The sequence below is a fragment of the Phocoena sinus genome, chromosome 1 (assembly GCF_008692025.1).
Source record: "Phocoena sinus isolate mPhoSin1 chromosome 1, mPhoSin1.pri, whole genome shotgun sequence".
Taxonomy (NCBI): domain Eukaryota; kingdom Metazoa; phylum Chordata; class Mammalia; order Artiodactyla; family Phocoenidae; genus Phocoena; species Phocoena sinus.
The window spans coordinates 227838-240849 of NC_045763.1; the positions used below are offsets into that span (position 1 = coordinate 227838).

Sequence of the window (13012 nt, forward strand, 5' to 3'; positions counted from 1 at the left end):
GGCCCAGCTCAGCCCTGCCCAGCCCTGAAGCCCGGGGTCCTGGCGGCCATGGCCTAGCCTGGCCAGCCTGATTCCAGTGAGCACCCTCCCTCCCTTCCTCCCTGCCAGGCCAGCCTTCTAGGGCCTTTGGGAAGGCAGTCCTATGTAGCTCAGGCTGGAGAGGTGCTGGGTCCTGGCCCGGCCCGGCACTGGTGCAGGCGCTATGGCCTCGGAGCTGGATGTGGACTGCAGACACCCCCAGGCAGGGACTGGCTCTCCCTGAAGCAGAGCGGGGGCAGGTAGAAGTCCAGGGGGAGTTTCCTGGGCGGGTTCCCTCTGCTGTCTGGCACTTAGCTTCTGTACCCCCAAGTCCTCTGAGCCTGTCCTACTCCCGCCACATTCCTCCCTGAGGTGGGAGGTGGCTGCTTCCTGTCCCTGTTTCCCTCTTCCAGACTGTAGGTTCTCACCCCACCCCTCCAGACCCGCCTAGCGCCCTCAGCCCCTCCCCCAGGCAGGCCCAGGCTGGAGGCTGCCCGCCCAGGCTTTCTCCTTCCTTCCAGCAGCCAGGGGTGGGGCATCAGCTCAGGTGGGGTGTGACCGCCCCCCCTCACCGCCCGCCTGTCCTCTCCCCACCTGGGGGTCCGTGGTAGATAGTCAGCGCTAGAATGGACCTGTGCCGGCTTTGACTTCCCCGGGGCCCACGGTGGGCTGGCTGGTGTCCTCCCTGGGGCAGCCCCAGGAGGCTTGGGTGGGGGGCTGCTCCTGAAACCGAAGGCCTTTGGATCCAGTCCCTTCACTGCGCCAGACTGAGCTAGTGGAAACAGCTCTTGGCTTTTTCCAGACCCCACCCCATCCCCCTGCTCCACACCCAGAGAACAGCCCTGGTCTCCATTCTCCCCTGCAGATTGGAAATGCAAAAAAAAAGTTGTTTTGAAACTGTCCTCCCCTCTCCCGCTGTCTATACCGGCCTCCCCCAGGGTGCTGGACAGAGTGGATTCCGGTGGGGCCTGCCTGTGCCCTTACAGCATCTCTGGGGGTGCTGGGACCCACGTGCACAGAGGAGAAATTAGATTCACCTGGTCAGGGGTAGCTGGCCCAGGTGTGGGGCTACAGCCCCCTGCCCCGCCAGTCCTACAGGCTGAGGTGGGGGGAGTGTAGAGGGTGGCATGGGGCTGCCAGGTAAGGTTAGCAGGGGAGTGGGCCCAGACTTCAGGGCCGTGGATCTAGCCAGAGGTCACTCTCACCATCACCCTGCTACAGTCAGGCCAGCTCAGCCTCCTCCAGCCTGCTTTGCTTCCTTCCTAAAGGGTTAATTCTCCCCAGCCCCCTGAGAAGCAAAGCCTGCCCCCACCCCCATCACCACAGGAAGGTGGAAAACAGCTGCAGAAACAGGCCTCTCTCCTGCCCCTGCACCTGCCCCAGCCCTTTGCCTCCACCTGCGGGCTCCAGGCCAACTGCCCTCCCCCCCCCCCCAAGTTCTACCCTTGCCTAGAGGCCTGGGGCGGGGGGGGGGGGGGGGGGGGGATGAAAACTGGTCTCCGTCTCCTGTCCTGCTCTGCTGGCCCCAGCCGCCCCCCCACCATTGAGATAGGGGAACCATGGCTCCTCACACAGGCCCCCAAGGCCCAGCCGGGCTGGGGGCTGCAGGCACAATCACTGAAATAGCCCCAGTAACCCTTGACACCCCAGAGTCCCAGAGAGTGCCCGCCTCTCATTGAAGAGCAACAGGGATCTCAGAAATGAGATCGCACCCTAGTGACAAGCACCCTGGTGACACTGATGCAGCTCATCAGAGGGCACCGTGCCCCCACGGGCTACACTGGGGCTCAGGACGGATCACGTTCCAGTCCCAGGCTGTGGCTGGGAGCCGGGCAGGGGTGACTAGGCCTCTGGTGGAGTTTCCAGTGGGGAGGGAAGCTCCCCTAGAAGGGGCCTCTCCCCCCAGAGCAGATCCTGAGAACTTCCTCTGAGGAAGGCCCCCTGCCAGGGGCTGCTTACAGCTGGAAGATGTAAGCAGCCCCGCCCACTCCCCTCCCCACCAGGGCATAGAGGCATGGGAGGGGCCGGCTCTGTGTCCTCCCACGCAGCCTGCTGTTAACAGCTGTGTGGCCTGCACGTGTGCACGTGTGCCTGCAGCCTCAGGTGTACCAACCGGCACACGATTCTGATTGAAATCCCAGCTGGGCTGTGGTTCCTGCCACCCTTGGATCAGCCTGGGGAGGGGACCCTGCAGGTGCTCTGCCAGCAGACTGGTAGCAGGCAACCTTGGCTTGTGTCCCTGGGGGCCTGGGAACAGGGCTCCAGCCCTCTGCCCTCATATGGCTCCCATCTCCTGCCTGCTGCCCCAGTGTCCAGCTATGCCCTCCTCCCACCCCCCTGTTCCCGGCCGAGGTCTGGGCCCTGCCTCCTGTGGGCTCTGCCTCTGGGTTTTTCAATGCCAGAGATGGAAGGACTGTGGTAGGGACAGGAAGAGTCTCTGGGGCCACTTCGATTCCCTGTCCCATCTCGTACCTGTCGGACCCTGAGTCTGGCACTGTTAGGGGTTAGGTGTGGCAAGTCAGGAGAGGCTGGTCTGCCTCTGGCCTGAGGTGGGCCTGAAGCTTCCCTGCCCCTCCCATTGGCAGCTGCCTCTGGGCCGCCCCACGCTGGCCCCGGCAGAAGCAGGCAGCCTGTCCCTCTGGCCACAGACGCGGGCTTCCCGTGTACATTAGGGCGAAATAAGAGCACAGCATCTGGGCCAGACTGTGGCCTGTCCCTGACCCACCAGTCGGGAGCAATGTACGTCCACTTCTGTCCCTGGAGGGGAGGCGGTGAGGGTCGCTAGGGTCCATTTGTGAATCCATCCGTGGGTTCCTTCCTCAGCCACCCATCTGCCACGGCCCAGAAGCAGATCCTCACAGGGCCGCTGGAAGGGCTGCCGCTGCCACCTGCACAGGGCCCTTCGAGGTTCTGGACGGGCTTTCCAAGGAGGCCAGGTGTAGCTGTGTGTTGAGGAGCGAAGGCCAAGGGGGAAGGGTATTCCGGGCAGGGAAGGCAGCACAAGGTTGGAGATGCAGGGAACAGCAGGTAGCCCCTGTGGCTTGGCTGAGGGGCGGGAGAAGGCAGCTGTGGGCGTGGTGCGGGCCAGAGAGCTGGAAACCTGGACTCAAGAGCTACAGCCCACGGGGTGGAAGAGGGGGACCCTCCCCTCTGAGCAGGAGGCTTCCCACCTGACACTGCGCCTTGGCTGCTGGTCCCGGTCACCCTCCCCCACAGGAGAAACTCCGCCTGCACCCTGGTCTGCACCTACGTCTGCAATCTCCTGGTCTTCCGTCTTTGCGGCTCTCTCCTGTCTGGCTGGTCTCTCTGCCCCTTTGTCCCCTGACTTTCTGGTTCCAGTAGGTGTGTCTGTCTGTCACTCCTCTTCATCCTGACATCCAGCCGGTCAGTACCTCCAGGAAGCACCGTCCCCCAACTCAGACCGTTGTGCTGGACTGTGCATCCCTCACTGCCTGGCGTGGCCCTCAGCAGGACACAGGGTCTCCACTCACCAGGCACTGAGCACACGTGGGTGCCACCCTGGCTCTTCCAGCTTTCTTTTTCCTCCCGGAGATGGGCAGGGCCTGGCCGAAAGAGGTGGATTTGGGGCTGTCCTGGAGGGGAGGGACCGAAGGCATGGATCAGCTCCACCGCGGCCCGCTTTTCTGCAGGTGCCTACCGTCCCCCTCCTCTGTTCGTCTGACGCCCCCTGCTGGCTTCAGTCTATGTCTTGGCAGGTGTCCAGGCCCTGGACTGGGCTCCCTCCTCCCAGCGTTCCCCAGGCCGGAGGACCCGCCCATGGCCCCTGTCGCCCTGAGGCCTCACCAGGCTGGCCCCTCCTGGCCTCCTGAGCCCGTTCTCCCCTGGGCCTCTGTAGTTGCCTCTGTCCGGAGGTGCAAACCCCTCTCCCCATCCTTCGGGTCTCTGTACAGATAACCCACCCACCCCCACCCCCCGACCCTCCGACCTCTAGTGCTCTCTCTGTCACAGGGTAACCTCCCAGGGTGCAGAAATCCGACCCGACTCGGGACACACCTCCTGCACTGAGCCTACCCCCGGAGCTCAGACGGGCTGCTGAGGGAGGCTGGGCCCCGGGCAGGGTTGAAGGCTGAGTAATGAGGGAGGAGGGAAGCCAGGGGTCAGCGGCCGCAGCTGCCGTCCAAGCCGCCAGCGGTCGCCACCCTACGAGCTGGCCCTGCTGAGCCCCGTCCCCAAACACTCACTCAATCCCACCGCCCGGCGGTGTGGGCCCTGCCCGCGGGGCTGGTGGGTGGGCACACAGCCAGCGGACTCAAACCTGGGCGCCTCCCGGCCTCGGCCTCACCTGAGGCGGCGATCGGGGCCCGGGCTGGACGCCGCCTCCTTCCCAGCGGCGGGCCCGGGTCCAGCAGCGACGTCCCGCCGTGAAACGCCCATTGTCTGCCGAGGCCGAGGGGGAGGGGACGGCCGTAGCCTGAGACCAGACACCAGGAGGCCGGGGCTGGGGGAAGGGGCCGCCCTGCCCCGTCCTCTTCCCCTCCCCCACCGGGGCGGCCAGACACCTGTGACTCCGGGCCGCCTGGCGGCCGGCGCTCGACTGTTCGATGCGCTTCACACACAAGCGGGGTACCCTCGAGGTCCCGGCGGTGGGGACAGGCGGACCGCGCGCTCCGCGGGACCAGCCGAGGCCCGACATTAAAGGTGTGTGCGCACGCGCGGTGTGTGCTCGCCGCCGGGAGGGCGGTGCCGCCCCACCCCCACCCCCTCCTTTCCGGGGGATCTGGGCCCGGCCCCTCCGGAGTGAGGGAGGGGTCATCTGCGTAAGAAAGGTGTCGGCGGGGGGCAGTCGGTAGGACTTCCCATCCTCTCTAGACTCCATTCCCCATCTTCCTTCTCAGGGAAGCACCTGGAGGGGCGCAACCACACCGTGTACTTGGGGGCACGCCCAGTGTGTGTTGTGTGACTGAGGGGCAAGTTTTGTATTGCATGAGGGCGTGCAGTGTGTGTGCACGCAGGTGAGTGTGTGACACCCAGTGCCTGTGCAGACTTGGTGAGTGGGTGTGCATGTATCTGCGTACGTGAGACCTGGGACATCGAGTGCGTGTGTACACATGGGAGCAGTAGCATGTTGCTGTGTGTAAGCCCAGAGTGGGGCCGGTTCTTGGCTCGGAGCACCCTCTGTTCCTGGGGTCTGAGCCTGCGTGGCCTGGTCAGGGCTGAATGATTTTGAGTCTGAAGATCCCAAAATAGCCCGGGTAGCCTGAGCTCCCCTCCCCCAGCTGGCTCTGAGGCCTCAATGGCTCTTTGTCTCTCTGAAGGCATCCAAGCCCTGTGGGGGCTCAGGCTCGGGCTGGGGCTGGGAGGGACCGGGCTGCATGCGGGTCCCCTTTCCCCAGGCCAGACCTGACAGGCCTTGCGCACCGCCGCCACCACCACCACGTGAGCCCTAAGGCCAGCCCATTTGCTGGCAGAGTCCAGGTCTCCACCTGGGGGAGGCCTGCCCTGCCAGCACGGGCTCCCCCTGATCCCAGGGCTTGCCCCTCCCACACTCGTCCCCTTGCCTCCCCTCCTCCAGCAGGGCCCACCCAAGATGTCCCAAGCTGCAGTGGCAGCAGCAGACAGGGCTCCTGTGCGGGTGTGTGCTCAGTGCATACGTGTGTGGTTTAAACCCTGGCACTGTCTGTGGGCCCCTCACTGAGTGGAGGGATTCCAACTGCAGTCCTGGGGGCTGCAGTGAGAAGTAAATGGGAAATGTGTCACTGCCTGGGCTCACCACACCAAGTTCTGGGCTGTGGGCCAAGCTCTGCCCGGAGGAGATAAAAAGTCAGACCCTGCCCCGGGTGCTCCAAGTCCGGGGCATTGCCACTCTCAGTGTGGTGTGGGCAGTGCCAGGGTGTGGTGAGGTGAGGTGAGGGGGTGGGAGGCTCCCCTGAGGAGAGAGTGAGGCCAGCCAAGGGCAGGGTCTCCAGGTGGGCTGACAGATTGCTACCCTGGGTCCATCGCGGCCCGGGGTGGGGGGGGGACCACTTTGTGTATTGACTTTTCCTGCAAGGTTTCAGTAGACCCTCAGGTTCCAGGGCACCAAGAGGTTTGAAGACCTCTGCTGTGGATGATTGGGGACCCGGACAGGGTGGGCTGACCCTGTTAGGATATGGTACTAGTGTGTCTGGGCACAGGACTGAAAGGAGTCCAAGGAGATGGACCTGAAGAGCTGGGTGCTGGCTGGCAGGTGCTTGACGAGCGGGGAGTGAGCGAGGTGTGTGTGGGAGGACTCCAGGGACATGTTTGTGAGGCAGATGCTCACGTGATGGGGAGGACGGGAGTCCCAGGTGGGCCGCGCGCCCTGGCCCTCTGTGACGTCAGGGTCTCGGCGTTCCCGGAAGGCCTCTGGGGGGCGCTCCAGGCTTGCGGTCTGGACCTGGAGCCCCGCGACTATTTGCATAACGCTCATTTACATGGGACTCATTTATGATCCTGTCACCTCGCGGACGCGAGTTGGGGGTGTGCGGATGGTTTGAGGTGCTGCTGTCACGTCCTAGGGAGGGGTGGCGCACCCTCTGAATTGAGCCCAGCCTACTACCCACCTGTGTGTATGTACCTGGAGACGCTACCCCCACAGTGCCTGGGTCGCGCCAGCGGGAGCAGAGACATTGACACGCACACGCGGTAGCACGCAGACCGCAGCCCAGAAACCGGGTACTTCGTGCAGGCCGATCCCCCCTGCGGGGACACAGACAGACCCTCGGACACTCCGCCGCGCCGCCGCTCACACGCACAGCCCAGCCCAGCCCAGCCGGGTGGGAGCGGGAGGGGACCCTGTCCCGCCCACCTACTCGCCCCCACTCCGCAGCCCCCCACCCCGACCTCACACGTGCCTTCTCTCCAGCGCCAGCCTCCGCTCCCCCTCATCTCCGGCCCCGACCCCAGCCCCCATCCCGACCTTCACCCTCCGCAGCCCCAGCGCCCCACCTCTGCGCCCTTCCAGCCCCGGTGCCCCCAGCCGTCCCCCAGCGCCCGTAGCCTCTGCGTTCTCTTTTGTGCCGTCGCCCTCCCGTCCTCATCCGCCCGATGCTCCTTGCGGCGCGAGCCGCAACTCCCCGCGGACGCTGGGGTCCCCGGAGGCGTCTTCCTTTGTCTCAGCTCCCCGCCCTCCCTCCGCGGCGCCCCTCGCCCCTCACTCACCGCCTCGGCCCCGGCCTGGGCGCGGGGAGCGGGCGCGGCCCTCCGCGGCCGGCTCTTTCTTCTCTCTCTCCGGAGGCGCGCTCGCCCCTCCCGCTCGCAGCCGTCGCCGCTCCCGCCTCTGCCGGGGACCGAGCAGCCGGGACCCGCCGAGTCCCGGGCGAGGGGCCGCTCGCCGCCCTTCCCACTCGGACCGGCTTTTCCTGGGCGGCCGCGCGGGCAGGATCCGGGGCTGCGGGACTCCCCGAGGCTGGCTCCGGGAAGCCCGAGCCCCGCGGAGAGCTGCTGGCGCCTCCGGCCCAGGCCCTGGCCGGTGTGGACGGCAGGGGTGGTGCTGGCCCTCGGTTCCTCGTCCACCTCCCTGCGAGCCCAAACTTGGGATTTCTACTCCGGGAGAATTCTGCACACCTCCCTTTATGAGCCTCAAGGGCTGTGGAGGGGGCCCGGCGCCCCCCACTCCCCAGCTGTGACTGGAGCTGAACTTTGAGAATATAGCTGCTGTCAACTGGCCCAGGGGTCCAAGAATGGGGCGAGTGGCACCGAAGAGGCCCAAGGGCACCCCGTGAGGACCCCCACGCCTCAAGAGTGGGGGCTGAGGATCCCGGGCCATGCCTCCACTGCCGCTGGAGCGGGACCCCCGGCAGCGGCACGGGCTCTCCCTGCTGGTGCGATATTTCATGATCCCCTGTAACGTCTGCCTGATTCTCCTGGCCACCGCCACGCTCGGCTTCGCGGTGCTACTCTTCCTGAACAACTGTACGTCTGTGGGTGTGGCAGCCTCCGGGCCCAGGTGGCCCTGCCTCTCTGCTCACTGAGGTCCCCTGCCTCAGCCGCCAAAGATTAGGGGACAGGCAGGGTCACAGAGAGGCCACCGGCTGCGACGTGGCTCAGATGGGCCACTGCATCTTCTGGGAACACCATGGGGCGTTCTCTGGATGCCTGGGCCCCCCAAAGGCTGTCTGTGGGCTGGGGGGGGGCAGGGGCCGGCCCACATCCTGAGCTGCAGAGACAACTTTCGTTGGGGGGTGGGTTGGGGGCAGCTGGCTACGCTGGGAATGGGGGCTTTGGCAGGACCTGGGGCTCATCTCGGGAATAGGTGGCTGCCCACACCCCTGCCACTGGGCCTCCTTGACAGGCGTCAGACCATGATGATACAGCCGGAGGGGCAGAGGAAAGCCAGGGAAGGGATGTGTGCAGGCAGGGGTGACCCCTCCAGGCTGGACAATGGGACAGGCTATGGAAGGACTGGCTCGGGCTGGGGAGCGGGGGCGGGGGGTACCTGACTTGGAGATTTGTTTTTTTTCCAGACAAACCTGGGACCCACTTCACGCCAGTGCCCCCAACGCCTCCGGATGGTGAGTGAGGGCTCAGTTGGTGACAGACTGAGCTTGGCAATCTGTGCTTGGAGGGGCGGTGGCACTCTTGGTGGTCAGGGGGTCATTCTTGGGGCGTGTACATCAGACATGTTAGCTGTGTCTGGAGCAGCAGGAGGCTGGATGAGGGAACCTGGGTCCTTCCTGGGGAGTCCACAGTGGTGGACAGCAAAGGGAACCTGGGGTCCGCAGTCCCTGGGCCTGGCCCCACCTTGGCCTCAAAGTTGGGACTGACTTAGTGCCGGAGCCCACGGGTTGAGAGATGGGTCAGAAGATGTGTACAGAGGGCGTGGGGGGCCAGGGGCTTGGGGAGAGGGCCTCAGCAGGACCAGCAGCAGCTGTCTGAGGAGGGATGGGCGGGTCTGTTCCTGGACTGAGCAGGCTGGGCCTGGCCTCCTTGACCTGCTCTGTGGGCTGGGGCCCGGCCTCCCTGGGGGGCTGCTGTAATTAAGCTAATGTGAGCGGGGAAGAGAGGAAGCTGTCAGTGCCTCCGGAGGGCAGGGGAAAGGGGTGGCCTGGGGTCCTCTTGGGAGAGGGAGCTGCTCCCAGGTCTGCTTTCAGTGCCTGGGCCCCCTGCTGGGCAGGCACGGCCCAGGTTCCTGGAAGTACACAGAGGGCCGTCCATACATGGGATGGGCCATGGGAGGGGGCAGGTCTGCACTGGGCTGGGGGTTTGGGCCCAGGACTGAGCCTCTCATAGGCTGTGGACAAGAGGCCTGGAGCTGGCTGGGTTTAAACACCTTCCTCTCTCCCAGCGTCCTCAGCCTTCTCTCCTCAAGCCCCAAGGCCTGCTGTGTCTCTTTTCCTTCACACATGCATTGGCTCGCCCCACAGCCTTCCACACGGGCCCCACACCTGCCCTCGGATCCCATCACACATTTCGGGACAGCTACCCCACATGACCATCGTCATCCCTCCCAGGCGCACACACAGCACATTCTTGGTCACAGGCAGGGCTCAGGGCACGCGCTCCATCCTCCAGCCTACCCAGGTCTGGGGAGAGAGTTAAATATACCCACTCCAACCGGCGGAGGCTATAAAAAGCCACCACCGCCTCCGGCATCGCACACTGTGAGGGAGCCTTGGGCAAGGAAGGAGTGAGGCTCCTTCAGGAGGGCAAGCATGGCAGAGCCCCAGAGGTGACGCTCAAGGGCCGTGAAGCTTGCAGGTCTCTGGGCGCTCCACCTGCGCTAAGGAGGGGCAGCCTGCATGATGAGGGTGCAAGTCTTGGAGGACGAGGAACCTACTGGTCATAGAGGAGTAGGTGTCCTTGGCCCAGGGGTCAGGACCTTGGGTGGTATCCGGCTGGACCAGGGTGACCAGAGGGAGAGAGAGGCTTGAGCCCGAGGGGCAGTGCGGTGACCAGGTCCTCGGCCATAGGGTCAGGACCCTGGGAAAGACCTTGATCAACAGGTCCAATTGAAGCCAGATAGAGCAGCCGGCCAGACGGGGCAAGTGCCCCTGGGTTTGGCCTGGGGGTCCCCAGGGCCTTGGGCAGGTGAGGGCTGAAAGTGAGAGGAAGTGCTAAGGGGAGAGAGAAGGAGCCCGCGAAACGGAAAGTGAGGAGAGGGGCTATGAGTAGACAGTGTTGAGCCGGGACAAGGGATGGCCCATATGCTGGCAGCTCTTACTGCTCTAGTCATCGCAGCGGCTGACCCCCCACCCGGCCCGGAGTGGAGTGCTGGGCCTCTCCAAGCCTTTGCAGGTATTGGCCCATTTAGCCTCACAACAACCCTGGAGGGTAGGTTCTATTGTCCCCATTCACTGGAGGAGATGCTGAGGTGCCCACCGTCACGTGGCGGGTGAATGCAGGTGGGGCAGCCTGGCTCCAGGATCGGATGAAGCGTCTGCGTGGGTGCCCAGATGAGGCGGGGGGAGGACGGGGGGGGGGGGTCTGCAGGGAGTTCAGGCTGGGGTATCCGTGCTGGCCCCGCCCTTGCCTCCAGCCCCAGTTCATTCAGCCCGTGGGGGGTGGGGGCAGGGATTCCCAGACAGACTCGCGGGAGCCTGGGGTGGGCTGTTGCTATGGTGACAGCGCCAGCTGCCTGTGCTGCTCCAGACCCCTCGGAGTTGAGGCTGCTTCCTCCTGCCCCCCTGCCTGAGCCTGCTGGGAGGTGATGGGGGTGCCCCCCGACCCCCATAACTTATTAATGATAAGTGGACCCAATTAAACCTTTATGGCATCCAGACCGCCGCAGCCGGTAGCGGGCCTGCCCCGCCTATGGGAGTGTCACCCTGGGTGGGAGTCCTGAGGAGTCAGCCTGCCCGCTGCCCTGACGCTGTGCCCAGGAGGGCCTGTCCCGACGGCTCTGCAACTCAGTGAGCGGGTGTGCGCTGGCGACGCTGCAAAGTTGAGAACTAGAATGTTTAAAGAAGAAAACAGTCGGGTGCGCAGGGCCCGGTGTGCTAGGGTCCCTGAGGAGGTCATGCTGAGCGTGAGGTGGGGCAGCAGGGCCTGGGGAGGGGGTGGGGGCGGCGACATTTCCTGAGGTGGGGGCCCAGGAGGATAGGTGAGGAAGGATGAGGTGTGTGGGTGCCCGCGGGGCCCCAGCGAGAGATTGCAGCTGGGAGGCCACGAGCCACAGCAGAGCACGGACCTGGGGGAGGCTGGCTGTGGGGACGTGGAAGGTGGGGGAGTGGGCAGACAAGAACCCAAGTGGGGACAGGCCTGAGGAGAGGGGAGGCCTCCAGAGAAGCAGGAAGGGGAATAAGTGAGAAGAGAGGGGTGGGGGCCGGCAGGGCACTGGGTTCTGGGCCGAGCGTGGAGCATGTGACCTGACCTCAGATAACCCCACCCCCTGTCCTGCAGCCGTCTGACCTCGGGCCGGTCCATGAAAGGCAGAGGAGCTGGTCCCTGGGGAGGTGGCAGGGGCCAGGTGTGGGCGGGGACACTGGAGCAGCTCCCAGGGAGGGGGCGGGGCGGGCCGGGGTTCTGAGGAGTAGGTCACAGTCGGAAGAGGGGCTTTGATTCTGAGGTGGGGATGCTGATTCCCTGTGATGGAATCGGCCTGGGGGCTGTCTGTCTGTCCTCTGTGTGCGGAGTGGGTCAGGAGCAGATGCAATGCCCCTTCCACAGTTGCGGGGCTGAGGGGGGCGGGGGCAGAGAAGGCTCTGCGGGGGGAGGAGTTTGTTGAGAGGGGGAGGGCATGAGGCCCTGGCTGTGATGGGCGCGCCCGGGGTTCCTGTGAGCGCCAGCACGAACACGGGTGGGCACGCATGTGCATGTGTGACCGTCCGTGCAAGGTCCTGGCAGGTGTGCGGACGTCGGACTGTGTGCATGATGACCGTGGGCCTGGAGGCGGCAGGGGCCGGGCCCCTACCCACCCCGTCGCGTCTTCCGCCCCACCCGCAGCGTGCCGAGGAATGCTGTGTGGCTTCGGCGCCGTCTGCGAGCCCAGCGCGGAGGAGCCGGGCCGAGCCTCCTGCGTGTGCAAGAAGAGCGTCTGCCCCAGCGTGGTGGCGCCCGTGTGCGGCTCGGACGCCTCCACCTACAGCAACGAGTGCGAGCTGCAGCGGGCGCAGTGCAGCCAGCAGAGGCGCATCCGCCTGCTGCGCCGGGGGCCCTGCGGTGAGTGCGGGGCGGGGCCTTGGTGAGGGGGGGCGGGGACTGTGGTGAGGGGGGTGGGGCCTGCAGTTGGGGGGGCGCGGGGGAGGGGCTGGAGCGGGCCTGAGTGAGGAGGGATGAGGAGGGCGGGGCCTGCGGTGAGGGCGTGCGCTGAGGGCCCGCCGCCGGCCAGTGTGACCCCGCCCTGTTCCGCCCACAGGGACCAGGGACCCCTGCTCCAATGTAACCTGCAGCTTTGGCAGCACCTGTGCGCGCTCCGCAGATGGACTGACAGCCACGTGCCTGTGCCCTGCCACGTGCCTGGGGGCCCCCGAGGGCCCTGTGTGTGGCAGCGACGGCACTGACTACCCCAGCGAGTGCCAGCTCTTGCGCCAAGCCTGCGCCCACCAGGAAAACGTGTTCAAGAAGTTCGACGGCCCTTGCGGTGAGCGCTACCCCTGCGCGTGTAGCGTGACCTCAGTCAGTGTGTGCGCACAGCGGCAGTGCCCTGACCTCCGCCTCCCTGCCCCCAGACCCCTGCCAGGGCGCCCTCAACGACCTGAGCCTCATCTGCCGTGTGGACCCACGCACGCGGCGCCCCGAGATGCTCCTGCGGCCAGAGAGCTGCCCTCCGAGGCAGGCGCCCGTGTGTGGGGATGATGGGGTTACCTATGGTAACGACTGCGTCATGGGCCGAACCGGGGCCACCCGAGGCCTCCTCCTCCAGAAAGTGCGCTCTGGCCAGTGCCAGCCTCGAGGTGGGCGGCTCCTGGGGGAGGGCCCCGTCCTGGCACTCTGCATGACCCAGGGCCCCGCCTGTCCCCACCCTCCCTCGCGTGCCTCGTGGGTCCCCACTCATCACCTCGTGTGCCCGTGGATCCCCTGCACATCCCAGCGTGGGGGCCAGCGTGGTACTCTGGCTCTTCTGATCTCCTTGCCT

The 13012-nt window shown here is 65.7% G+C and overlaps 1 protein-coding gene across 3 annotated transcripts in view; it reads left to right on the top strand.

Moving 5' to 3' along the window:
- AGRN (agrin) overlaps positions 1 to 13012 on the top strand; it is a 32777-nt gene that overhangs the window by 5747 nt on the left and 14018 nt on the right. For all 3 annotated transcript variants that reach the window (XM_032647261.1, XM_032647245.1, XM_032647253.1), the window contains exons 3-6: positions 8463 to 8510; positions 11881 to 12096; positions 12293 to 12517; positions 12606 to 12830. In XM_032647261.1, the coding sequence (XP_032503152.1) occupies positions 8463 to 8510; positions 11881 to 12096; positions 12293 to 12517; positions 12606 to 12830 (714 nt within the window). The remainder of the gene's footprint in view (positions 1 to 8462; positions 8511 to 11880; positions 12097 to 12292; positions 12518 to 12605; positions 12831 to 13012) is intronic.